The 27866-nt window shown below is 41.8% G+C and overlaps 3 protein-coding genes across 6 annotated transcripts in view; 2 read left to right on the forward strand and 1 right to left on the reverse strand.

The window, feature by feature from the left end:
• Nucleotides 1–4581, forward strand: part of SNAP23 (synaptosome associated protein 23) — a 54164-nt gene extending 49583 nt beyond the window's left edge. For both annotated transcript variants that reach the window (XM_063698950.1, XM_063698949.1), the window contains one exon: nt 4361–4581. In XM_063698950.1, coding sequence (XP_063555020.1) covers nt 4361–4387 — 27 coding nt within the window. In that variant the 3' untranslated portion in view covers nt 4388–4581. The remainder of the gene's footprint in view (nt 1–4360) is intronic.
• LRRC57 (leucine rich repeat containing 57) lies at nt 1704–8016 on the reverse strand. Its single transcript, XM_004056052.4, has 6 exons — nt 7924–8016; nt 7582–7687; nt 7337–7475; nt 6492–6760; nt 4302–4487; nt 1704–3307 (listed from the first exon to the last, which is right to left on the reverse strand). Exons 2-6 carry the CDS (start codon nt 7663–7665, stop codon nt 3266–3268), a joined length of 720 nt encoding a protein of 239 aa, XP_004056100.1. The 5' UTR covers nt 7666–7687; nt 7924–8016; the 3' UTR covers nt 1704–3265.
• HAUS2 (HAUS augmin like complex subunit 2) lies at nt 8009–27805 on the forward strand. 3 transcript variants are annotated; one of them, XM_019010794.4, is made up of 6 exons: nt 8009–8196; nt 16810–16902; nt 17141–17210; nt 19060–19192; nt 21539–21647; nt 24418–27805. In XM_019010794.4, exons 1-6 carry the CDS (start codon nt 8104–8106, stop codon nt 24625–24627), a joined length of 708 nt encoding a protein of 235 aa, XP_018866339.1. In that variant the 5' UTR covers nt 8009–8103; the 3' UTR covers nt 24628–27805. The 3 variants fall into 3 exon arrangements, 2 of the variants coding, with proteins under 2 accessions (XP_018866339.1, XP_018866343.1); XR_010131172.1 differs by lacking the exon at nt 24418–27805 and adding an exon at nt 18573–18661 and having other exon boundaries at nt 8017–8196; XM_019010798.4 differs by lacking the exons at nt 8009–8196; nt 16810–16902; nt 17141–17210 and adding an exon at nt 18579–18661.
• The last annotated feature ends 61 nt before the right edge of the window (nt 27806–27866 follow it).

Consider the following 27866-nt stretch of genomic DNA (forward strand, 5'->3'; position numbering starts at 1 on the left):
GGAGTTCGAGACTAGCCTGGCCAACATGGTGAAACCCCATCTCTACTAAAATACAAAAAATTAGCAGGGCGTGGTGGCGTGCGCCTGTAGTACCAGCTACTCAGGAGGCTGAGGCAGGAGAATTGCTTGAACCTGGGAGGCAGAGGTTGCAATGAGCCGAGATCGCACCACTGCACTCCAGCCTGGGTGAAAGAGTGAGACTCCGTCTCAAAAAAAAAAAAAAAAAAAAGTATAAGTTCTGATTTATTAGATGAGAAGTACTGATAAAACACAGAAATGTTAATTGTTCAGTAGATCAATAAGATTAATAAACATTAAAATTTAGAAAAAACAAAACCCCTTAACTGATATAGATAAACTAGTACCCCTTTCAAAGTGAGAAATAGAAAATGACATATGGGAGGCTGGGTGTGTTGGCTCCCACCTGTAATCCCAGCACTTTGGGAGGCTGAGGTGGGTGGATCACCTGAAGCCAGGAGTTCAAGACCAGTCTGGCCAACACGGTGAAACCCTGTCTCTACTAAAAATACAAAAATGAGCTGGGTGTGGTGGTGCATGCCTGTAATCCCAATTACTCAGGAGAATGAGGCACAAGAATCAGTTGAACCTGGTAGGTGGAGGTTACAGTGAGCCAAGATAGTGCCAGTGCGCTCCAGTCTGGAATGAAATTCTGTCTCAAAAAAGAAAGTAATATATGGGAAAAAGAGAACACCTAGACCAGATTTACGTCAGAAAGATTTTGTCGTGGAGGTTAAATAGTAGGTTTGTGTGATCTCTTGACTTAATGGATAAGCTAGGTTTAACCATTATTGAGAACTGTTGATATATAGTTAGTAATAGCTTTGTGACTAAGATAAAATCAGAAAATGACCAAAATGGTAGCTTTCTAAATGTTCATGTTAGTGGTAGTCTGAAATCCTCTACCTTTGTACCTTCAGATTCTTTTTTTTTTTTTTTTTTGAGATGGAGTCTGGCTCTGTCACCCAGGCTGGAGTGCAGTGGCAAGATCTCCGCTCACTGCAAGCTCCGCCTCCCGGGTTCACGCCATTCTCCTGCCTCAGCCTCCCATGTAGCTGAGACTACAGGCGCCCGCCACTACGCCTGGCTAATTTTTTGTATTTTTAGTAGTGACAGGGTTTCACCGTGTTAGCCAGGATGGTCTCGATCTCCTGACCTCGTGATCTGCCTGCCTCGGCCTCCCAAAGTGCTGGGATTACAGGCGTGAGCCACCGCACCCGGCCTTTTTTTTTTTTTTGAGACGCAGTCTCACTCTATTGCCCAGGCTGGAGTTCAATGGCACCCTCACTGCAAGCTCCACCTCCCGGTTTCAAGCAATTCTCCTGCCTCAGCCTCCTGAGTATCTGGGATTACAGGCACATGCCACCACACCCAGCTAATTTTTGGATTTTTAGTAGAGATGGGGTATCACCACATTGGTCAGGCTGGTCTTGAACTCCTGACCTCGTGATCTACCCACCTCAGCCTCCCAAAGTGCTGGGATTACAGGCGTGAGCCACCACGCCCAACCTCAGATTCTCTTAATAAGCATAGTTCTAGTATCACAAAATGTTTATGTCACATGAAGGCATTTCACTACTCATACAATCTGAACATAAGCATGAAACATGTCTTCCTAATCTATTTATAGGTTAAAGTTCTCTTGTCCTCCTCTTTTAAAGGATTAACCTTGCTTCCAGCCAAAGTTCATTAAAAAATTCTTTATTTAGTATATTCTGTCACTCAGAGAGTAAGCTTGATAAACATAGGTTGTTTTAAAATATTATAGTAATGGTTTATTGATAGGTAATTTGGTTAGTAGAGTTATAAATACAAAAAGGGAAAGGTTACCAGCAATAAGACATTATTTCTAACAAATCTTCAAGAAAATCTTGATTATTAAAGTCCCTTTTATCTTACAAGTGTTGCATATACAGTTTTGGCTCTTCAGAGCCCTCTACCAATAAGGCACCTGCAATAGTAAATAATTTGCTACCGCAGCCTTAGAGAGCATTTCTTAGAGGTCTGCTGGTGCTTCTCTTGACAAAGCACACTATTTTTTTTGTTTCCCCCGAGATAGAGTCTTGCTCTGTTGCCCAGAGTCAGAGTGCAATGGCATGATCTCGGCTCACTGCAACTTCTGCCTCCTGGGTTCAAGCAATTCTCCTGCCTCAGCCTCCCAAGTAGCTGGGATTACAGGTACCCACCACCACGCCCAGCTAATTTTTGTATCTTCAGTAGAGACAGGTTTTCACCATGTTGGCCAGGCTGGTCTCGAACTCCTAACCTCGTGATCTGCCTGCCTTGGCCTCCCAATGTGCTGGGATTACAGGCGTGAGTTGTCGTGCCCAGCCAACAAAGCGTACTTTAAAAAAAAAAATTTATTTTTTATTTTTTTAATTTGAGACGGAGTCTCACTCTGTCACCCACGCTGGAGTACAGTGGCATAATCTCGGCTCACTGCAACTTCCACCTCCTGGGTTCAAGCGATTCTCCTGCCTCAGCCTCCCAAGTAGCTGGGATTATAAGCATGCACCACCACACCCAGCTAATTTTTGTATTTTTAGTAGAGACAGGGTTTCCTCATGTTGGCCACGCTAGTCTTGAACTCCTGGCCTCAAGTGAGCCACCCGCCTTGGCCTCCCAAAGTGCTGGGATTATAGGCATGAGCCACCATGCCCAGGCCAAAGTGCACTTTTAATCAAGACAAACAGTCACACATTTATGTACATCCTAAAGTCCTAGTATAAAAACTGCGAATGAACTGATGGACTAGAATAAAAATAATAAATCCTTAGATCCATGCCAGCCTCTCACAAATTATCTGAATTTCATAAAAATATGAAGTGTTAACACAGAGATGGAATGGCAACAGACTTTATGAAAGCTCACACAGTGAAACTAAACAAAATCTCAAGCTGTGGTGTGGAGCTATTCTGTTACCAGGCAGCACCCCCTCACCATATAAATAGCAGCTAGCTACTGGTTTCTTAAAGCCAAACTAATGATGGTTTTGAAGAGAACCTTGTCTATTGCCCTACTCATGACTCAAAACGGAAGACTTTTCCTGTCTCCTGATCCTTTTTCTTTTAGCTTATTTGAGAAGAGCCCTGAAATGAGAAAAGACCATTGAGTGAAATATAATCTCCTGAAGTATCATCTCCTTACTGTAGATACCCCTAACAACAACAGGAGGCTTTGACTCAGCCACATTCCAACAGAGGTTCTAAGTCAGTATCCTGTAAGGTTTCCATAGTCCTGGAGAACTTCACGCAAACTTCTTCTTGGTGGCTGTGAACCTCTCCATGTACTAAAAAACATGAAAGAATACATAAGGGGTATTTTGGCATGAGTAAATAAATATAAGCCTAACTATTTTTTTTTTCATTTTGGTTTTTATTGCATGTGGTTTTTCATTTCCTACAAAATATAACTGCTGTAAATGCAAAATGAATTACATAGTTTTGGCCAGGTGCAGAGGCTCACACTTGCAATCTCAGCACTTTGGGAGGCCAAGGTAGGTGGATCGCTTGAGCCTAGGAGTTTCAGACCAGCCTGAGCAATCTACCAAAAATAGAAAAATGAGGCATGGTAGCGCCTGTAGTCTCAGCTAATCAGGAGGTTGAGATGGGAGGATCACTTGAGCTGAGATCCTGCCACTGCACTGGATCCAGCCAGGTGACAGAGCGAGACCTTGCCTCCAAAAAAAATAAATAAATAAAGCACATAGGGCCGGGCGCGGTGGTTTACACCTGTAATCCCAGCACCTTGGGAGGCTGCGGCGGGCAGATCACTTCAGCCAAGGAGTTTGAGACCAGCTTGGCGAACAAGGCAAAACCCCATCTCTGCAAAAATTAGCAAGGCATACTGGCACACGACTGTGATCCCAGCTACTAGGGGGGCTGAGGGATGAGAATCGCTTGAGCCCAGGAGGTGAAGGCTGCGCCAGCGAGCTGAGATTGTGCCACTGCACTCCAGCCTGGGCGACAGAGTGAGACCCTGTCTCACACACATACACACACTATATATATATATATATACACACGTGTATATATATATATATACACGTGTGTATATATATATATATATATGTATATCTCAAAAGACAAAGATGCTTTACAATAAGCTGTCTATAGAGAAAAAGTCATCTTGGTACAATACCATTCAGCCAATGCTTTGAATCTACTTCCAAAATGGGGAAGAACAAATCCTGTTGACATGAGCTATAAACATTTCTGTGGATTACTTCACCATTGTCTTCTCTGGGGTAGTGACTAGAAATGCAGAAGTACATTAATTCATACCTTATCATAGCCTTCCAGTTCTCGAAGTTTCTTTATTTCAAAAAGATTGCCTTCCACAGCAAGCAGACAGATCTGGGAATCACTGAGGATGCTCTGGGGAAGCATGCTGAGCTCAAGACAATTCTCTTCCAGGCGAAGAATTTTAAGGCGTGGACAGCAAGATATCTTCACTGAGATCTGAGATATCTATTGAAAAACCACAAAAGAATAACAGGAAAAAGCATAAGCACTATACTGGTTACTTTTAGTACATTAAAACAAAACAAAAATCTTTACTTGACTATTTGTTCTAGTTTTCCCCTCTTTTACCACCTCCATTTTCTCACTGCCTACTCACTCCAGAAGCCTCTGTTATCTAGCTTCTGTTACTACGCCCCCACTTAAAAAAAAATGCTTTTATGAAGGTCACCCGTGGCTTTTTGGGAACAAAATTTTCTGATGATAAAAGCATTGTATGTTCATTATAGAAAATTTGAGAATCACAGGTTTAAAGAAAAAAGTTTACCTGGAATCCACCACCCAGAAATAACCACCATAAACATTTTGGTACATTTACTGCCAATGTTTTATGTGTACATAGATACTGACCACTTTACTACCAAATTCAAGGATCCATTGTCCTCAGTCCCTACTGCATTTAACTGTACTATCTATCCCTTCCTTAAAACCCCTTATTTTTGTCCTTTTTGGTTTTTCTTCCTATCTTTTGGATTATTCCTCACTTCTCTTGTTTTTATCGGCATTTTTCAAGTAGCTGTCCCTAATACTTCATATGTCATCTTCTCTCTAAACTTTTTCTAGAAAGCTCATTCATTAAAGTCCATCACTTTTGTTATGACCTCAAGATCTGTATCTATACTCTTACCTCTATTCTGCTCCCATGTTTCCAACTTTCAGTAAGATATTTCCATTTACAAGATTCACCACAGACAACTCAGCATGTCCATTCTCAATAGCACTACTGTTCCTTTAGGCCCTCAAGCTCAATACCAAGCAATTGTCTTTGACTCATCCCTTTTGCCATTTAAATACTAAAAGTCACCAAATTATTTGATTCTGCCCAGTATCATCTCAGACCATCACTTATTAGAAATCATGGGAACTTTAATAAGTTCAATAACTAGCAATGCAAGTTCTCAGACCTCATCCCAGACCTACTGGATCAGACACACTGAGGGTAGGGGGCTAGTGATCTCTTTAAACAAGCTTTTCTGGTTAATTCTGATGCATACTAAACTTAGAGAACCACTGAATAAAGGTACTGGCAGAGGTGAATGTGGAGTAAATCCTCAACTAATACTTGCTGCTTAATTGATTCAGTTTTTTTTTTTCCCCAAGAAGCTCTATAACATACAAGAATATCCACTTAAGGTAAAAAAACATGAGACCAATTCCTCAAAGACAGACTGAATTTCATCATGATGTAAAATCACTACAATCTAGAAAAGTAATAACCACATGCAGCTTCTGGCTACTTTAATGGACCATGCAGATCTAGAAATACAGACACTAGAAAACTAAAGGCCATCCAGTCTCACAGTGTTTAATATTTCATCACTTGTGCCTTCATGCCTAGACAAGAATCTTTGGATTGGTTTTCCAGACAAATAAATATTAATTGAAAAGCTTCCAAAGTAAATGGAAACAAATTTCAAATATTATAATTAAAGCTGTACAACAGTGAAATGGGCTATCTCCAGAAAGCCTATCACTTAATATTCTTCAGCAAAAGGAGACACACTTTGTAACAAAGATGTCAAAACCCCACACAAAACGAAAAACAAAACTGAATTACCTCTGATGCCCGACTCTGAGAACCTCAGTTTAGGCCTCATTTCCACATTATATCCCTGACATAGCTCCTGGCTAGCTGGTTAGGGGCATATATTTGAGGAGGATCTGAAGAATTCTTCAAGATTTGTGAGACAGTAGTTTAACTTTTGAAATGATCTCTCCCTGTTACCTACCCCACCCTCCCCAAAACACCTACACAACTAACACATCCAGTGTCTCAACTAATTCCATGGCACTTTGGGCCTTGAAATTAGTTCAGCCTATAGAAGAAACCTCTCATTTAGCCTCTGATACTTAGCTATATGATGGCAGTTTAGGAAACAAGAGGTTAACAGGTATCAGGAGACCATAAACCCACACATATGCTGTAGGAAAAAAAACCTTAAAGCTCTAGACCTGATTCTGGTTGAGGTTGAGTTCGATGACTTGCAGCTCTCCCACTGAGTCAGGTATACTTCGAATCTGGTTCTTAGAGAGATCCATCACATCCAGGTGCCGTAGGCTACAAAGTTGGGGAGGTAATGCTCCCAGTTGGTTCCCAGAGAGGCTCAGGGTCTTGAGGGCAGAGAGTTGCCCAAAGGTAGACGGCAGCTCTCTAAGGTGATTATTGTTTAGGCTTAGCGTCTCTAGTTTTTTCAGATTGCATATCTCATCAGGCAGAACAGCTGGCAAAGAAAAATTTTTTTAAAACCTGAATCTGATAGAGCTGAAAACAACTTTGATGAAGTTTATAAAGACTATATGGCAGCCTGCTTCGCCTCTTGTTAATATACGTAAAACTCCCACATGTGCCATTTTTAGGTATTGCATTTTACCAACATAGTCTTTAGAAGGTGAGGGTGCCATCAAAATGCCGGAGAGCATTTGTGTGTATAATGGACTCCTTTTGTAAAGGGGCCCAAGGCACAATCCGACAGCAATTTTGTGATATTTGGAAGATCCTCCCCTTCTCATCCATCCCCCATTCCAAGTTAGGTAGCTTTGTTTACATTACATCCCCAAAATGTTCTTCTCTTTCAAGTCTAAACTAACCCAGTAACAATCATTATAACACCCAATCATTATAAAGCTTATTTTAGATGTAATTACAAGAAGTAGAAAGAAAGCTTCAAGGATTCCGGCATTCGCAACTTGAGCCCTCCTGCACGGTTTCATAACAAAAACAAAAATCAGCTTGTAAGAGAAAACCACCCCTGGTAACAGCTGATCACTAGCAAAAGCCTCCCTGGCAAGAGCCATACTCAGTTTGTTGTTGTTCAGGGAGAGGCTCTTCAGCAGAGTGAACTTTCCTATCAGCAAAGGCGGTAGGCTTTCGATCTTGTTGTTGGACAAGTCGATGGTCCTGAGATTGCTCGTCAGCTTCTGCAAGTCTGCGGGGAACTGGAGAAAGGAGTTCACAGCGTGGGGAATCCCGCACCGACTAAGTTCGCCGCCCCCGCCGTCCCTCTCCCTTTAAGTTCCCTGGTCGTGTCCCTCCCAGTCTCACCTCGGTCAGCCCTCGGTCCTTAAGCTGAAAGACACCAGTTTTCTGCGCCGTTTCCACATGAGCGCGGAGCGCACTGTTTCCCATCCTAGCGCCGCGGCTCAGGTCCCTGCGGGAAGGAAGCGCTGCTGTCACCGCCCAGTCCACCCGGTCGGACTCCCGGCTGGGGCTCCTGCCCCAGCTCTCAATTCCCGCCGATCCCTGGCTCCTGGGGCCCGACACAAGAGCGACAAGGAAGAAACGGAAGAACACACAGCCCGACCACCAAGCCCTGCCGCCTTTGCAGCTCTGCGGAGGCCAGGCGCCTCTGGGAGCCTACGGAAGATCAGGGAGCCCCGGACTCGCCTCCCACCGCTCAGCTGCCGTAAGGCTCCGCAGGTGAAGACCCAGGACCCGCAGTAGCCGGGATGCGCTCCCCGGCTTAGTCCCGGGCGGGAACGCCCTGTGACGTCATCGAGCCGCGCCGTGCGTTCGCCCTGCGATCCCGCTCACTCTTGGCGCCTTCGCGGGAGGTGCGTCCGAGCCATGGCCGCGGCAAAGTCGTGGGACCCGGCGTCCGCGCCTAACGGCGCTGGGCTAGTGCTAGGCCACTTCATAGCTTCGGGGATGGTCAATCAGGTACGTGGGGGCGACGGTGGTGTCATCAAGGGGGTGCCCACGGTGGCAACAATATGGCTGTGAGTTGGTGCTGCTGGCTGCGGGAGTGGTGAGGGTCCTGGTTGGGGTCTGTACTAGAGTAATAAGAGCCCCTTCCAGGCAACAGCCGCGACCGTTCTGCCGTGGGTGCTTGGAAAGCGGGGATCTGAGTAGATGGTGTTTAGGGTAGACTGTTTTGAGTGTCTGTAGGGTAAATTTGTCCCAGTCCAGTTTGCGGGAGATTAGACTGTTACCAGCCTTTTTTTCATCCAGTGATACTGCCTCTAGACTGTAGTGTAAGGGCGGGGATGGGAAATACGGGTCGTTCTGTCTGTCCCCTTGCGGAACAAGCATTCCCAACAACGCTCATTTGTGGGAAGTGTCGAATCGTATTTGGGGCGGGAGGTGCTGGGTAGAGAAGAGCGCCAGAAGCTCTTTTTTGACATTTTTTATTTTATTTTATATTTATTTATTTATTTATATGAGACAGAGTCTCGCTCTAACGCCCAGGCTGGAGTGCAGTGGCGCGGTCTCGGCTCACTGCAACCTCCGCCTCCCTGGTTCAAGCGATTCTCCTGCCTCAGCCTCTCGAGTAGCTGGGACTACAGGCGCGTGCCACCACACCCAGCTAATTTTTTTTTTTGTATGTTTAGTAGAGACGGGGTTTCACCTTGTTAGCCAGGATGGTCCCGATCTCCTGACCTCGTGATCCACCCGCTTCGGCCTCCCAAAGTGCTGGGATTACAGGCGTGAGCCACCGCGCCCGGCCGCGTTTTCTTTTTTTTTGAGACGGAGTCTCGCTCTGTCGCCCAGGCTTGAGTGCAGTGGCACAGTCTTGGCTCACTGCAAGCTCCGCCTCCTGGGTTCATGCCATTCTCCTGCCTCAGCCTCATGAGTAGCGGGGACTACAGGTGCCCACCACCTCGCCTGGCTAATTTTTGTATTTTTAGTAGAAATGGGGTTTCACCATGTTAGCCAGGATGGTCTCAATCTCCTGACCTCGTGATCCGCCTGCCTCTGCCTCCCAAAGTGCTGGGATTACAGGCGTGAGCCACCGCACCCGGCCCTCTCCTGTGTTTTCTTTTTCTTTTCTTTTCTTTTTTTTTCTGAGACAGAGTCTCCCTCTGTTGCCCAGGCTGGAGTGCAGTGGTGTGATCTTGGCTCACTGTACCCTCCGCCACCTGGGTTCAATCAATTCTCGTGCTCCCGAGTAGCTGGGACTACAGGCACCTGCCATCACACCTGCTAATTTTCTTATTTTCAGTAGAGACGGGGTTTCACCATTTTGGCCAGGGTAGTCTCAAACTCCTGACCTCAGGTGATCTGCCTGTCTCGGCTTCCCAAAGTACTGGGAGCCGAACCTGTCCTTTTTCTTCTTATCAGGTTACCTAGTACTCTCACTTGTATTGTCCAGTTCTCCTGTCACAAAATAGTTTGGCAAACTCATAATAGAAAACATTTTTGAGGGCTCACTCCTGTAATCCCAACACTTTGGGAGGCCGAGGCGGGTGGATCACCTGAGGTCAGGAGTTTGAGATCAGCCGGGCCAAGATGGTGAAACCCAGTCTCTACTACAAATACAAAAATCAGCCGGGTATAGTGGTAGGTGCCTGTAATCCCAGCTACTCGGGAAGCCGAGACATGAGAATCGCTTGAGCCCTGGAGGTGGAGATTGCAGTGAGCAAAGATCGTGCCACTGCACTCCAGCCTGGGTGACACAGTAAGACCCTGTCTCAAAAAAAACAACCCCCCAACTTTTGGTACTTGGTATCCCTCTAAAGAGCATTGGTAGGAAATACAAATGTCTAAACCAAAGGAGTAAGGCACTGGTGACAGAATTTCAGGCATTGATGGGTGAACTCTTTTTTGGGGGTGGTGGTTGTCTTGGGGGTGTCTACTGTCTCTCAAGTAACATTAATTAGACAGTTACTGGTTTTACCTACAGTTAACATGTCCCACTCCATAGCTCCTTAAGATACCACTCCATAGCTCCTTAAGACCTCTGACAACCTTACTACACAGCTAGTCCCAATGAGGGAGCTATTTACAGACTTGTAGGTTGGTTTTACTTTAAGCAAACTTTATACATAAAAACCTTCATCTCTTCTTTTTTTTGTTTTTTTCCCTGAGACAGAGTCTCACTCTGTTGCCCAGGCTGGAGTACAGTGGCACAATCTTGGCTCACTGCAACCTCCGCCTCCTTGGTTCAAGCAATTCTCCTGCCTCAGCTTCCTGAGTACCTGAGATTACAGGCGCGCACCACCACACCCGGCTAATTTTTTTTTTTTTTTAGTAGAGATGGGGTTTCACCATATTGGTCAAGCTGGTCTCGAACTCCTGACCTCAAATGATCCACCCGCCTCGACCTCCCAAAGTGCCGGGATTACAGGCATGAGCCACTACACCCAGCCAAAAACCTTTTCCTATTAGAAGGATTTAGCATTGATTCTTTCAAAATGATTTGTCACGTCGTCCCTTCAAACAGCCCATCCTTTTAATGCACATCATTTTTTGTGCATTAAAAATTAAGACTATTGAGTTCCTGCTGGCAAGGATTTTTAAAAAATTGAGTGATTCCTAAAATTGTGATTTGATACAACTCTTCTAGAAAACATAGCTTGTTTGAAGTTTTGTTTCAATCTGTTAGAGAGTGATTTGGTGAAAGAAAGGTAGGGCTGTCTGTAGGATGATGGGGTATTGCTTTAGTTTATTCCCCTAGGGACTGCTTTAGTGGCCTTACATTCTAGATATTTTTCCAGCAGGTGTGAGTGAGTCATGGAGTCTTGACCAAAGCTTGATCATTGCTTATTGGCAATTAATAAGATCAGGGTCTGGATCTACCAAAAAACCCACAGAATCTACTAATTCTATTTTCTTAACTTGTGTCCTACTCTCCTCTACACCTCCTCTCCCATTTGAGAGCCTCTGCTCTTAAATTCTCTGCTATACTACCTCCCTTTTAATGTCCCTCAGCTAGAATTCAGTATGAAAAGGAAGGGATAGGAAAAAGAAGAAAGAGTGCCCACAAATTACAAATTTATACATACATATATGGTATATAATGTTACCAGGATTTTTTTTTTTTTTTTTTTTTTGAGACGGAGTTTCGCTCTTACTGCCCAGGGTGGAGTGCAATAGCACGATCTCAGCTCACCACAACCTCCGCCTCCCAGGTTCAAGCAATGCTCCTGCCTCAGCCTCCCAAGTAGCTGAGATTACAGGCACATACCACCACGCCCGGCTAATTTTTGTATTTTTAGTAGAGACGGGGTTTCACCATGTTGGTCAGGCTGGTCTCGAACTCCTGACCTTGTGATCCACCTGCCTCAGCCTCCCAAAGTGCTGGGATTACAGGCCAGGATTTTTATATTAAGTATAAAGGTTCTGGATTTCAGCTTCTTCTTGTGCCTAGCCACGGAATAAACAGAAATACCCTGAATAGACTCCTTTTTCTCAGGATCCTTTCATTTTCAGGGTTCTTTTGCCCTTTGGGGCATGTAATAGCAATATATAATAACAACAGCTAAAGGAAAAGACTTTTCTGTATTCCCCAATCCCTGATACTTTTTTTTTTTTATGTGTTAAACTAAGTCTCAATCCTCAAATAGTTGTACTTCCTATTTATTATGGAAAATAAGCCTCCACCTCCCTAAGTGCAGGGATTACAGGTGAGAGCCACTGCACCTGACCCTCTTTCTTTCTTCTCTCCTTTTTTGTTATCTGCTTCTTAAACATTCTTATTTTTCCTCTGGTTTCTCTTGCATGTTCTTAGCTAAGCACCATCACCCTATTGTTGAACCCGACAGTTTACTAGTTTGCCAGATATACAACTAAGATTAGTGTATAAGCATGGAGAGAGGGAGATATACCAGTGAACAGGTTGGTTACAATGTGATAAATTGTAGAAAATATTTTACTTTCATTTACCTCCTGAGAGAAACAAAGAAAAAAGGGTCAGCTGATATGATGGAAGGGCAGTAGATTAGATGTGTTCTCACTTCCATCCTGGCACACACTGGCAGTGTGAAGTTGGAGTAATACTTTCCTGTTCCTCAATTTTGCCATCAGTAAAATATCTTGTGTTATCTACTTCAGTGAATGGCATAACTCTGTCCACTCACCTGAAGCAGAATCCTTAGAGTATTAACTGGATTTTATCCCTTACCATATCAACTAAGATTTGTCAATTCCATCTTTGCAGGAACTCCCATCTTTTCTTCCTTTCCTTTTTAACTGTTACTGACCTAGTCCACATTCTCATCCTTACCTGGAATACTGTAGCAGCCACCTGTTTAAATATCCAACCTCTCCAGTCTATTTCTCCACTAGTGTTTTTTCTTTATGTTACCTAGTTACCAGGGTTTTCCTTCCTTTTTTTTTTATTGTGGTAAAATACATATAACATAAAATTTACTATTTTAACTGTCTTAAAATGTACAATTCAGTGGCATTTACTATACTCAATATTGTGCAACTATTTTCAAAAACATCTTTATCACTCCAGATGTAAACTCTGTACTATTCCCTATTCCCTCCTCCCTCTTCATTAGTGTTTTTATTTTGTTTGTTTTGTAGGTGTATTTTTTTTTTTTTTAAGAGAGAGTCTCTCCGTGTTATTCAGGCTGGAGTGCAGTAGTGCGCTCACAGCTTACTGTAGCCTCAGCCTCCTGGGCTCAAGTGATTCTCCCATCTCAGCCTCCCTAGTAGCTGGGATTACAGGCATATGTCATCATGCCTGGCTAATTTTTGTATTTTTAGTAGAGACAGGGTTTCACCATGTTGGCCAGGCTGGTCTCCAACTCCTGATCTCAGGTGATCTACCCACTTCGGCCTCCCAAAGTGCTGGGATTACAGGTGTGAGCCACCACACCCAGCCAGTTTTATTTTTCATACTGCCCCAGTTAAATATCCCCACCTTCCCCGCCACGCTGAGACAGGGTCTCACTCTGTTGCCCAGGCTGGAGTTGCAGTAGCATGATCACAGCTCACTACAGCCTCAATCTCCCAGGCTCAAGGGATCTTCCCACCCCAGCCTCCCAAGTAGCTGGGACTATAGGCACATGTCACCATGCCTGCATTTTTTTTTTTTTTTTTTGAGACAGAGTCTCTCTCTGTCATCAGGCTGGAGTGCAATGGCGTGATCTCTGCTCACTGCACCCTCCGCCTCCTGGGTTCAAGCGATTCTCCTGCCACAGCTGGGACTACAGGCACGCCACCACACCCAGCTAATTTTTGTATTTTTAGTAGAGATGGGGTTTCACCATGTTGGCCAGGATGGTCTCGATCTCCTGACCTCGTGATATGCCCACCTCGACCTCCCAAAGTGCTGGGATTACAGCCGTGAGCCATCGCGCCCGGCTGCCTGGCTAATTTTTTTAATTTTTTGTAGAGACAGGGTCTCCCTGTGTTGTGCAGGCTGGTCTCAAACTCCTGGGCTCAAGCAGTTCTCCTGCTTTAGCCTCCCAGAGTGCTGGGATTACAGGTGTGAGCCATCATGCCAGCCTGTATTTCTAAATAAGTATTATGTATGATTATATTACTTCTTCACCAGAAAATGTTCAGTTGCTCCCATTTTCTGCAGTATGATTGTTGAGCATAGCACTCAAGATCATCTATGATTATGTTGGAGACTATGTTTTCAGCTACATCTTACCCCTCTTTTCACATATATGCTAACACTGGTGGTTATTGAGCATTTGTAATGTTTTTGATCTTTCTATCTAGAATACCTTTTTCTTCCCATCCATTATGACCCTCATGAGGGTAGAGAGCTTGTTTCACTCATATTTGAATATTTCATTGCCTAACTCAGTAAGTGTTCATAAAATTGATTATTTTTGGACAGTAAACTTCTACTATGAAGAGCCAGAGAGTAAATATGTAAGGCTTTGTGGGCAATATGGTTGCAGCTACACAACTAGGTGGTTGTATAAAAGCAGCCAGAGATAGCGTGTAAATGGATGAGAGAAGTCATGTTCCAATAAAACTTTATTTCTGGACCATGAAATTTGAATTTCAGATCATTTTCTTTTCTTTTTTTTTTTTTTTTTTTTTTTTTTTTTTAGATGGAGTTTCGCTCTGTCACCCAGGCTGGAGTGCAGTGGCGCGATCTCGGCTCACTGCAACCTCTGTCTCCCAGGTTCAAGCAGTTCTCCTGCCTCAGCCTCCCAAACTAGCTGGGATTAGAGGCGCCTGCCACCACGCCCGGCTAATTTTTTTTTTTTTTTTTTTTTTTTTTTTTTGAATAGAGAGAGTTTCACCATGTTGGCCAGGCTGATCTCAAACTCCTGACCTCAGGTAATCCACTTGCCATGGCCTCCCAAAATGTTGGGATTACAGGTGTGAGCCACTGCGCCCAGGCTTTTTTTTTTTTTTTTTTTTTGAGACAGGGTCTCACTCTGTCGCCCAGACTAGAGTGCAGTGGCAATCTCAGCTCACCACAACCTCGTCTCCTAAGCTCAAGCAATTCTCCTGTCTCGGCCTCCCGAGTAGCTGGGATTACAGGTGTGCACCACTCCTGCCTGGCTGATTTTTGTATTTTTAGTAGAGACGGGGTTTCACCATGTTGTCCAGGCTGGTCTTGAACTCCTGACCTCAAATGATCCACCCACCTCAGCCTCCAAAGTTCGGGATTACGGGCATGAGCCACTGTGCCCAGCCTGTTATAAAATATTGCCTTTGATTTTCTTTTTCCCAACAATTTGAAAATATAAAAACCATGCCTGGTTCACAGGCTGTACAAAAACAGGTAATGGGCTGCATTTATTTCATGGAATATAGTTTTCCTGTCCCTGGCCTATCTGATCTCTAAAGTTCTTTGGCCTGGACGCGGTGGCTCACGCCTGTAATCTGAGCACTCTGGGAGGCTGAGGCGGGTGGATCACCTGAGGTCAGCAGTTCTAGACCAGCCAGGCCAACACGGTGAAACCCCAACTGTACTAAAAATACAAAAAAAAAAAAAAAATTAGCTGGGCATGGTGGCAGTAATCCCAAAAACTCCCAGCTACTTGGGAAGCTGTAATCCCAGCTATTTGGGAAGCTAAGGCAGGAGAATCAGTTGAATGCAAGAGGCAGACGTTGCAGTGAGCAGAGATGGTGCCATTGTGCTCCAGCCTGGGTGACAAGAGCGAAACTCAGTCGGTGGCTCACTCCTGTAATCGCAGCATTTTGGGAGGCCTACGTGGGCAGATCACGAGGTCAGGAGATCGAGACCGTCCTGGCTAACACAGTGAAACCCCGTCTCTACTAAAAAATACAAAAATATTAGCCAGGCATGGTGGTGGGTGCCTGTAGTCCCAGCTACTCGGGAGGCTGAGGCAGGAGAATGGCGTGAACCCGGGAGGCAGAGCTTGCAGTGAGCCGAGATTGCGCCACTGCACTCCAACCTGTGCGACAGAGTGAGACTCCATCTAAAAATATATATATTTTGTATAATATATAATATATATTATATATTTTAATATAATATATAATATATATATTATATATTTTATATAATATATAATATATAATATATATATTTTATATAATATATATTATATATAATATATATTTTATATAATATATATTATATATAATATATATATTTTTATATAATATATATTATATATATTTTTATATAATATATATTATATATATTTTTATATAATATATATTATAATATATATTTTATAATATATATTTTATATATAATATATATTTTATAATATATATTTTATATATAATATAATATATATTTTATAATATATATTTTATATATAATATAATATATATTATATATATTTTATAATATATATTATATATACTATATTTTATAATATATATTATATATATTTTATAATATATATAATATGGTATATATTATATATATTTTATATATTATATATTATATATACATTTTATATATATATTATATATGTGAAGTTCTTTGCTGTGCTAGCATTCTAGAAAGCAAGATGATAGAGAAAATTATGGATGAAGTCTAGGAATGCACAAGATAATACTCAATTCTGAGATAATGTGCATGGACTCATGGAATGAAAGGATGAAAAAGAATGGGTAACCTTTTTAAAAGAATAATTACGCCTGGGTACAAATAATCCTTTAACTAAAAGATGAGAATGTGAACACACACAGTATGAATGACTTGTAGCCAACTGAGGTCATTTAACAAATCAGATAAATAATTCCATGAAGGCGAAAAGTATTTGATTTCAACCCCGGAAGCTCTGAGAGACTGGGCCTGAGTCATTTGGAAAGGTAGAGGTGATTCTCCAACAACTTTTAGCCTTTGAATCCTTTGATAAACTATCAGTAATACAAATCTATTTTGTATAGTACCTTAGGAAATAATACAAAGGGAGTGTGTTGTTTGTTTCTCTTATTTTTTTTTTTAAATATTTGAGCAAGTGATTTGTGATGGTGAAGGTTCTAAAACAGGAATTACACATTGCTACTATTTTACTTTGTACTTCATGTTCAAAGGCAGTGTTGAACATAATATATTCTCATATTTTAGACTATGGGCATGCTATTCCAATGTACCTAGAAACTTTTTGTGACATTCTGCTACTTTCCTTATTCATTTACCAATAGGAGATGTTAAACATGTCTAAGAAAACAGTTTCTTGTTTTGTGAACTTCACCAGACTACAGCAGATCACAAATATTCAAGCTGAAATCTACCAGGTAAATCATGTTGTTTTCACTTTCTTTTTTTTTTTTTTTTTTTTTGAGACGGAGTCTTGCTCTGTCACGCAGGCTGGAGGCTGGAGTGCAGTGGCACAATCTCGGCTCACTACATCCTGACCTCAGGTGATCCACCTGCCTCAGCCTCCCAAAGTGCTGGGATTACAGGAGTGAGCCACCGCACCTGGCCATGGACACTTTCTGATTGAGCTAAATGTTACTTTTTTTCCTCATGTAGAAAAACCTGGAAATTGAACTCCTGAAACTAGAAAAAGATACAGCAGATGTTGTTCATCCTTTCTTTTTGGGTAAGTGGTTTGGTTAAGTGGATAATCACTGGAATTTCAACTTTTTCTTGGATTACTGTAAATAAGCACCAGTCAGTCAAATTATGATGCACCATCGTTTTTCCAGGTGTTGTCCCAAAGCTAATGAAATCTTCTATTTCTATGCTGAAATAGAAGTTCTGTTGGCTTGAGTAGTACGAATAGCATAAAAAGTCACCAAATTGGGTCTTCAAAGTCAGGAGAACTTGAAAGACAAAGTCTGAGGAACTTTTCAGATTAAAAGAGACTAAAGGGACATGACAACTAAAGCACTGTATGATCATGGATCGATTTTTTATTTTAATGAGATGGGGTCTTCCTATGTTGCCTAGGGTAGTCTTGAATGGCTCAAGCAGTCCTCCTAAATCACCCTCCCAAGTAGCTGGGATCACAGGTACATACCACAATGGCTGGCAACGTTTTGAATATTTGATGAGAAAATGTTCTTGTGGCCAGGCGTGGAGAGTCACGCCTGTAAACCCAGCACTTTGGGAGGCCAAGGTGGGTGGATTGCTTGAGCCTGGGAGTTCGAGACCAGTCAACATGGTGAAACCCTATCTCTACAAAAAAATACAAAAACTAGCCAGGCATTGTAGCATGTACCTGTAGTGCCAGTTACGTGAAAGGCTGAGGCAGAAGGATTGTTTGAGCCTGGGAGGTCGAGGCTGCAATGAGTTGTGATCGTAGCACTCCACTCCAGCCTGGGTGACAGAATGAGACCCTGTCTCAAAAATTAAAATTCTTTTTGCTGTAAAGGACATTATTGGGATACTTAGTGATGTTTAAATATGGACTATATTAAATATTGGTAGTATTGTATTAATGTTATTTTTTGAATTTGATAATGTGCTGTAGTTATATAGGAGAATGTTCCTGTTCTTGGGAAATACATGCTAACGTTTTACAGGTAAAAAATATCATGCTGTGTGCAGCTTACTCTAAAGTGGATCAGCAAAAATTAGAGAGAGAGAGAGAGAGAGAAAGAAGATAAAAAGAAAATGTAGCCAAATGTTAATAATCGGTGAATGTAAGCAAAATGTATGTGTGAGTTCACCAAGCTTTTTTTGAAACTTTTCTGCAAATCTGAATTTTTCCAAAGAAGAATTTCAAAGAAAGGTCAATTGGCAGCCATTAACTGAATGGAGAAAATAATGAGATAATCAGAAATAGCTTGTAGGATGACTTTTTTTTTTTTTTTTTTAAGAGTGTCACTCTGTAACCCAGGCTGAAGTACAGGTCGCTGTAACTTCAACACCTGGTTTCAACTGATTGTCTCAAGTAGCTAGGACTACTGGCATGTGCCACCATGCCCAGCTAATTTTTGTTTTTTCAATTTTTTTGTAGAGATGAGGTCTTGCTATGTTGCCCAGGCTGGTCTCGAACTCATGGCCTCAATTCTCCCGGTTCAGTCTCCCAAAACACTGCGATTACAGGTATGAGCTAGAGCACCAGCTAAGGTGACTCTTTTTCAATGGTCTTTTATAGACTATTAGAGTCAGGGATAGGAAAAAAGACTTTGTGTTAAGAATATAGCTCTGGCTATAAGAACTGAATAAGAGGTAGAGATAAGAAACACAGAGAAAGAATTTAGCACTAGATTTGGTTATCACTAGGAAAAGAGATAATAGAAATATATTAGATATACAAAAACTGACTAAGAGAAAGTTGTTGAAAATGAAATTGGTATTGGTATTAAAGATAGCAAAAAGGAGACAGGAGGGTAATGATAGGATGAATTGTTGACATTGGTAGTGTCAAACCAAGGCAAAGAAGAAATTATTCTGTTATTTGTCCTATTGCTAACTATAATTACTGTTTTTAATTTGTATAGCTCAGAAGTGTCATACTCTGCAAAGCATGAATAATCATTTGGAAGCAGTACTGAAAGAGAAGAGATCCCTTAGGCAAAGACTGTTGAAACCCATGTGCCAGGAAAACTTACCTATTGAAGCTGTTTATCACAGGTTAGACTGAAAAGTAGAAATTAACAGTTACACCTGTTTTCTGAGTTTACTTTTTGTTTTGCAGTTACTTTGTAGCAGAATTCGTAAAACAATTAGTGATTGTATTTGTTAACATTATTAATGTTGGTATATTAAATCAGAAAGAAAATCTTTGCTTTTAAACCATTATACCTATGGCAAAAAGGAAGAACTTGGCCATCGTGTTTTGGGAATTATAAATTATGACTTTAATGAAAGAAATTAGATCCATAACATGTAACAATAAAAATTGTTTGTATGTGAAGTAAATTCATTGTTGTAAAGTAAATTCATTGTTGAGTTAATGTTGCCTATATGTAAAAATTCTATTGGCGGGGTTTAACTGGGGCAGATGAAAACACTATCAACTAAGGGAGGAAAAAACCTGGATTCTGTTCTCATCTCTACTGTTTATATGCCTCAAAGCCTTGAGCAAATGATTTACATTTTTGCCTTAGTTTCCCAATAAATAGAATAGAGATGAGTTCTATTGCCCTCTTCCTCACAGAGTATTACAAGTATCAAATTGAAGATGTAGATTATGACTAATGATAAATACTAGCCTGGGCAACATGGCAAAACCCTGTTTCTACAAAAAAAAAAAATATAAAAATTAGCAACACATGATGGAACACACCTGTATTCCTGAGCTGGGAGGGTGACCTGAGCCCAGGAGGTCAAGTCTGCAGTGAGCTGTGATTGCACTAGCCTGGGTGACAGAGTGAGACCCTGTCTCAAATAAATACGAAGCAAGCATCTGGGGATCTCATTGCTAACTTTCTCCGCCAGTGCCTCACTAGCTTAAGCAAATCAGTATCTTCTCTTAAGTGTCAGATTTTTTATTTTGTAGGAAAATAATAGATATACAAAAACTTATTCTTCCAAAAAAACAAAACAAGGCTGGGCACAGTGGCTCATGCCTGTAATCCCAACACTTTGGGAGGCCAAGGTGGCTGATCACTTGAGGCCAGGAGTTCAAGACCAGCCTGGCCAACATGGTGAAACCCCATCTCTACCAAAACATACGAAATATGCTGGGCATGGTGGCACATGCCTGTAATACCAGCTACTGGTGAGGCTGAGGCAGGAAAATCACTTGAACCCAGGAGGCAGAGATTGCAATGACCTGAGATTGTGCCACTGCACTCCAGCCTGGGCAACAGGGTGAGACTCTGTCTCAAAACAGAAAACAAAACCCCTTTCTTGTGGCTATATTCAGTATCTGTTTAGTACATTATCATTACCCTTAATGTATATATTGTACTACATCTAAGAACTAGGCAATGATTTGAAAGCATTTTTGCAAGTGCAGAGATTCAAAGTAGCTTTCTATGTAGGCTATTTCAATGAAGTACATTTATCCTTATTGTCTTCATTCTTCACAGAGAATGAGTAAGTTGAAATGGAATGAGGCCAGGCGTCATGGCTCACGCCTGTAATCCCAGTAATTTGGGAGGCCAAGATGGCTGGATCGCTTGAGGCCAGCTGGGAGTTTGAGACCAGCTTGGCCAACATGACAAAACCCTGTGTCTACTAAAAATACAAAAATTAACTGAATGTAGTGGTGCACGCCTGTGATCTCAGCTACTCAGGAGGCTGAGGCACAAGAATCACTTGAACCCAGGAGGCGGAGATTACAGTGAGCCGAGATTGTGCCACTGCACTCCAGCCTGGGCAACAGAGTCAGACTCTGTCTCAAAAAAAAAAAAAAAAAGAAATGGGGCTGGGCAAGGTGGCTCATGCCTGTAATCCCAGCACTTTGGGAGGCCGAGGCTGGTGGATCACAAGGTCAGGAGATCGAGACCATCCTGGCCAACATAATGAACCCATCTGCTAAAAATACAAAAATTAGCCAGGCATGGTGGTGGGCGCCTGTAATCCCAGCTACTCGGGAGGCTGAGGCAAGAGAATTGCTTGAACCCAGGAGGCAGAGGTTGCAGTGAGCCGAGATTGCACCACTGCGCTCCAGCCTGGTGACACAGCAAGACTCCATCTCAAAAAAAAAAAAAAAAAAAAAAGAAAATGGAATGGGGTTTTTTTATCTAGGGAGAAAATGATTAACATTGAGGTTTCTCTAACATTAAGTTGGATTCCAGATAGGATTACTGTTGTCTCTTTCCATTTTTTTATTTGGATGACAAGTTGCTTAAAGTGAAAGAGAAGGACCTTTTTTTAATCACTAATATTTCTATGAATGCAGGAAGGTTGTTATTGGCTCTCTAGGTTGATTGTAATTCTTATCTCAAATTAAAAGTCTTGATTAAAGGAAAAGAAAAGGAACGTAAAACAAACTTAAAAAAATGGTTGACTTTTTTCTTTCTCTTTCAGATATATGGTACATTTGCTGGAGTTGGCTGTGACTTTCATTGAGAGATTAGAAACCCACCTTGAAACAATTAGAAATATTCCTCATTTAGCTGCAAATCTAAAGAAAATGGTGAGTATTAATATAGCTATCTTTAGTTATTTTTTACTACAAACTTAGAGGTGTGCTCTCCCAGTTTAGCTTTTTAATAGCTAATATTACGAGCTAGTTAATTTTTAAATCAAGAAGTATTTTCTTGGCCTGGCATGGTAGTTCACACCTGTAATCCCTGCACTTTGGGAGGCCACAACGGGTGGATCACTTGAGGTCAGGAGTTGGAGACCAGCCTGGCCAACATGGTGAAACTCCATCTTTACTGAAAATACAAAAATTAGCCGGGCATGGTGGTGCGTGCCTGTAATTTCAGCTACCCGGGAGGCTGAGGCAGGAGAATTGCTTGAACCTGGGAGGCAGAAGTTGCAGTGAGCTGAGATTGTGCCAGTGCACTCCATCCTGGGCGACAGCAAGACTCCATCTCCCATTAAAAAAAAAAAAAAAAAAAGAAGAAGAAGAAGTGTTTATTTATTTAGACCTTGGATTTAACATTTTCTTTTTTATATAATTTTTATTTAGAAGCCATTTTAAATTATTTTATTCCAACATTTAATAAACATGTGTTGCCTTCATTGTGCCGTGGCTATGCTACATGTATTGTGAAAGATAGATATGACCAATCCCTGCCTTCAAATTCTCAATGTTTGGTGAGACAGCTGTAAAATATACATTTTCTACTTATAGGATTATATTTGCATAATAAATGCAGCAAAGAATTACAAAGAGATGCCATCTATTGCGCAAAGAAAAGGGAGGAATTACTTCCAGTTTAGGAGGATTCTGAGTAGGATAAGGATAGGAAGACTTCAATAAAGTTTTTGTTTTGTTTTTTAGATAGAGACGAGTTCTCACTATGTTACCTAGGCTGGTTTCGAACTCCTAAGCTCAAGTGAGGCACCCGCCTCGGCCTCTTAAAGTGCTGAGATCACAGGCATGAGCCACCATGTCCAGCTTTTCAATAAAGATTTATTTAGGTGTTAGCAGTAAGCTGAATCTTTATTTATTTATTTTTTTTGTGATATGGAGTTTCACTCTTGTTGCCCAGGCTGGAGTGCAATGGCACAATCTCGGCTCAGTGCAACCTCCGCCTCTTGGGTTCAAGCGATTCTCCTGCGTAAACCTCCCAAGTAGCTGGGATTACAGGCGCCCACCACCACGCCTGGCTAATAGTTTGTATTTTTAGTAGAGACGGGGTTTTGCCATGTTGGCCAGGCTGGTCTCCAACTCCTGACCTCAGGTGATCCACCTGCCTCGGCCTCCCAAAGTGTTGGGATTAAAGGCCTGAGCCACCGCACTTGCCAAAGTAAGCTGAATCTTAAGGAATAAGTGAAATTCGGACATGCATCAGAAAGAATAGTTTGGGCAAAAGGAGCAATGTGAGGAAAGACATAAAAGTCAAAGAACCCAGAGAGTATGGGGGAAAAGTGATACTCCACTTTGGCTGATGCGTAAAGGTATTGAGGAGATTAGCTCAGGGTTAGTTTATGCAGTGCCTTAAAAACCAGACTAAGAACCTTAGACTTTACTGTCTGAGTATTGGGGAGCCATTGAATGTGTGTGTGTGTGTGTGTGTGTGTGTGTGTGTGTGTGTGTGTGTGTGTGTGTGTGTGTGTTTTCTTTTTTTAGTGAAGGGTGCAGAGGAGTGACTTGATTAGAACTGCCTTAATCATGGAGAAAATATTGGATAGAGCAGACTGAGCCTTGCTACTCTTGAGTATGGGCAGAGTATCAACATCACTTGGAAGCTTGTTATAAATACAAAACTACAGACATCATGCACCCTAGAACTTCAGAATCAGAATCTACGTTTTAACAAGTTCCTCAGGTGATTCCTGTGCACATTAAAGTTTGATCAGCTCTGGATTAGAAGACTAGGCAGAGAAACCAAAGGCAGAAAAACCTGGAGACTAATTACCGTCATTCAGATAAAAGATTTAAAGCATAGGAATACAGAAGATAATTTTTTTAGATTTTGGAGGTCACATTTTTAGAACTTGGCTATGAATTGGACAAGGGACACATCAAAAATAATGAAGTTTCTAGTCTGGGTGACTTGAAGGTGAGTAGGATCAAGTGTGGGTTAAAGAAATTAGTAAGTGGGCCGGGCGCAATGGCTCACGCCTGTAATCCCAGCACTTTGGGAGGCTGAGGTGGGTGGATCACGAGGTGAGGAGATCACGACCATCCTGGCTAACATGGTGAAACCCCGTCTCTACTAAAAATACAAAAAATTAGCTGGGCATGGTGGCACGTGCCTGTAGTCCCACCTACCTGGGAGGATGAGGCAGAAGAATCGCTTGAACCCAGGAGACGGAGGTTGCAGTGAGCTGAGATTGCGCCACTGCACTCCAGTCTGGCAACAGAGTGAGACACCATCTCAAAAAAAAAAAAAAAAAGAGGTTAGTAAGTTTATTTTTTGACACATCTTGCACATGTAGTAAATGGTCAATCATTTTTGAACTGTAGTTAGACTGAGTTTGAGATATTGAAGGTACATCCAGATAGAGATTACCAGTAGTCTTAAATGTGGGCCTGAATTTTAGGAAGGAAGTTAGGTTTAGCAATATAAATTGAGGGTCATCTGCATTGAGTGATTATTGAAGACAAAAGAGGTGAACTCACAAAGAGTAGGTTTGTACTGTAAGAAGTGGGAAAGCACAGTTTTAAGGAGCTTTTGAAGTAAGGGGCTGGAAAAAGATCATGTGTTAACCTTTGGTATCAGTTACCGATGATGTAATGAATTAATAAGAGACATAATTTCTCCTGTTTCCCTTTTCAAATGTTACAGAACCAGGCTTTAGCAAAGATGGATATATTGGTGACTGAGACAGAAGAACTGGCAGAGAATATACTCAAGTGGCGTAAACAACAAAACGAAGTTTCGTCTTGTATCCCCAAAATATTAGCTGAAGAAAGTTATCTTTATAAACATGATATTATAATGCCTCCTTTACCTTTTACTTCTAAAGTTCATGTCCAAACTACTAATGCCAAGTAGTCATCAACTTTATTTTTGCCTAATTATGTGTAGTCATATGAAGTCTATTTCTAGTTGACTGTAACATGGGTATTAATAGTCTTTGCTGCTGGTAATACTGAAAGAACCTGCTTTATATTGGAGTATCAAGATCTCAGGTTCATTAAGACCAAACTGACTTTTCCTTTGTTTTTCATATATTTTTATTCTACCTTTCAGTAAAACTAGAGAAGCTAAAAAAATAGCCATGACAATTTATTAACATAAGTGAATTAACCATTTCTCAGGTGGGAAATTCTCTTTTTTTAAAAATGTGTGTTTATGGTCTGGTGTGGTGGCTCACACCTGTAATCCTAACACTTGGGGAGGCTGAGGCGGGCAGATCACTTAAACCCAGGAGTTCAAGACCAGCCTGGGTAACATGGTGAAATCCCATATCTACAAAATAAACAAAAAATTAGCCGACCATGGTGGTGCATGCCTGTAGTCCCAGCTATTCGGGAGGCTGAGGTAAGAGGATCACCTAAGCCTGTGAGGTCATGGTTGCAATGAGTCATGATCACGCCACTGCGCTACAGCCTGGGCGACACAGTAAGACCCTGTCTCAAAAAAAAAAAAAAGTGTGTTTCTGGCCAGGCACGGTGGCTCACGCCTGTAATCTCAGCACTTTGGGAGGCCTAGGTGGGCGGATCATGAGGTCAGGAGTTCGAGACCAGCCTGGCCAACATGGCGAAACAACTGTCTCTACTAAAAATACAAAAATTAGGCCAGGCGCAGTGGCTCACACCTATAATCCCAACACTTTGGGAGGCCAACCCAGATGGGTGGATCACCTGAGGTCAGGAGTTTGAGACCAGCCTGGACAACATGGTGAAACCCCATCTCTGGTAGAAATATAAAAAATTAACCGGGCATGGTGGTGGACGTCTGTAATCCCAGCTACTTGGGAGGCTGAGGCAGAAGAATCGCTTGAACCCAGGAGGCAGAGTTTGCAGTGAGCCAAGATCGTGCCACTGCACTCCAGCCTGGGTGACGGAGCAAGACTCCATCTCCAAAAAAATAAAAAATACAAAAATTAGCCAGGCATGGTGGCATGCGCCTGTAATCCCAGCTACTCAGGAGGCTGAGGCAGGAGAATCGCTTGAACCCAGGAGGCAGAGGTTGCAGTGAGCCCAGATCGTGCCTCCGCACTCTAGCCTGGGCAACAGAGCAAGACTCTGTCTTCAAAAAAAAAAAAAAAAAAAAAAGGTGTTTCTGAATTAGAAGGGTCTTCTTGAATCTGAAAATGTCTATGATGATTATTCCTGTGGGAATGTCACTAAGTATGCAGAAAAGAGTAACACAGCCAGCCTGACTTATCCTTTGAAAGGCCTGATTATAAGGTTTGTCCTCAGCTGTTGCATCTGGGAACTTAGATATCAGAAGGTATCTTAGTCTGTTCTGCTGTCATAACAGAATTACACAAACTAAGTATTTTATAACGAACAGAAGTTTATTTGGTTGACAGGTGTGGAGGCTAGGCAGTCCAAGAACATGGCGCCAGCATCTAGCGAGGGTCTTGCCATGGCAGAAGGCACCACATGGCAAGTGAGCATGAGAAAGATATATGGGTCTAAGCTTAGCCTTTTATTATGAGCCCACTCCCGAGATAGCAGCACTAATTCATTAATGAGGGCAAAGCCCTCCTTACCTAATTACTTTTTAAAGGTCTCATAACACTTACAATGTCAATTAAATTTCCAACACTTGAACTTTGGGGGACATATAAACCTTAACAGGAGGGCTCCACTCACTGAAAAGAGTCGTTCATGGTAGCTAACCTGTGGTTTGTGCTGAAAACCTGCTTTCTTTCTGGGAGTCTAGTATTTTGGTACATGGTAGGTAGAAAGTACCTACGTGACCAGCCCCCAGTAAAAACCCTGGGCACTGTATCTCTAACAAGCTTCCATGGTAAACAACATTTCTCACATGTTGTCACAATTCAGTTGCTGGTGGAATGAAACAACACATATGTGTGACTCCACTGTTAGAGGACTCTGGAAGCTTATACCTGGTTTCCCCCAGACTTTGCCTCTGTACCTTTTCTCTTTGCTGTTTTGCTTCATATGCTTTTGCTGTAATAAATCATAGCTGTGTGATGATATGCTGAGTCTTGTGAATTCTCCTAGCAAATCATGGAACCTGGAGGTAGTCTTGGAGACCCTGGCACACAAAGCAGTTCCTAAGTGTTTACTCGTAGCTGTAGGAATAGGCAAAGAAGAAACAGCAAAGAAAAAGGCACCTTGTGGTATAACTTTGGAGGTTTACCTTGCAAAATGCTCAGATATTTTACCTATCAGAGGTTATTGTGCATATAATAGAGAGTGATATACTAACAACTGCCTCAGGATATACTCTTTTTAATCAGTATTGTAACTAACCTCGGCTTATTTTACTTTTAGACTTGGGGTTCTGTTTTGCTTTAAAACATGTACATCAGTTTTGTTTTTTGTTTTTTTCTTTTCTTTCCTTTTTTTTTTTTAAGACAGGATCTCACTCTGTCACCCAGGTTGCTGAGAGTGTGGTGTGGCCCGATCTTGACCTCACTGCAGCCTTGACCTCTCAGGCTCAAGTGATCCTCCCACCTCAACCTCCCAAGTAGCTGGGACTATAGGCACGCGTCACCATGCCTGGCTAATTTTTGTATTTTCTGTAGAGACAGAGTTTTGCCATGTTGTTGAGGCTGGTCTCGAACTCCTGGGTTCAAACAACCCTCCTGCCTCAGCCTCCCAAAGTGCTGGGAGTACAGGTGTTAGCCACTGTGCCTGGCCTCATTGCACTCCTTAACACAAGAAGCCTTCAACAATGATAAGTAAAGTAGTTGTTTATAAGGAAGCAGGATCATTACCAAAATAAATCCTGCTAAAACAACAGGAATCATGTTTTAAAGCCTACTTTGCTAATTTTTGCTAGTAGGATAAGAGTGATCGTAATATCTCGAACATTACATAGACACTTAAAACCTTTAGCTGTATTTCATCAAAAATCTGTTCATACCCCACGTTGGTTTCAAAATATACTATGCTTTTTCTTCGTCTTATTTCCTATATTCATTTTTGTGTGTATGTGTATGTCACAAATATTGATATGCCTGGTTATTTTTGTTTTCTATTATGCCTTTTTCAAAATATAAAAATAAACCTGTAATTTCTAACTAAAATTTTTTAGTCCTAGTCTGAATTTAAAGTGATAGAAAGGACTGATGCACTGTTTAACTTATA

Source organism: Gorilla gorilla, chromosome 16 (genome assembly GCF_029281585.2).
Source record: "Gorilla gorilla gorilla isolate KB3781 chromosome 16, NHGRI_mGorGor1-v2.1_pri, whole genome shotgun sequence".
Lineage (NCBI taxonomy): Eukaryota > Metazoa > Chordata > Mammalia > Primates > Hominidae > Gorilla > Gorilla gorilla.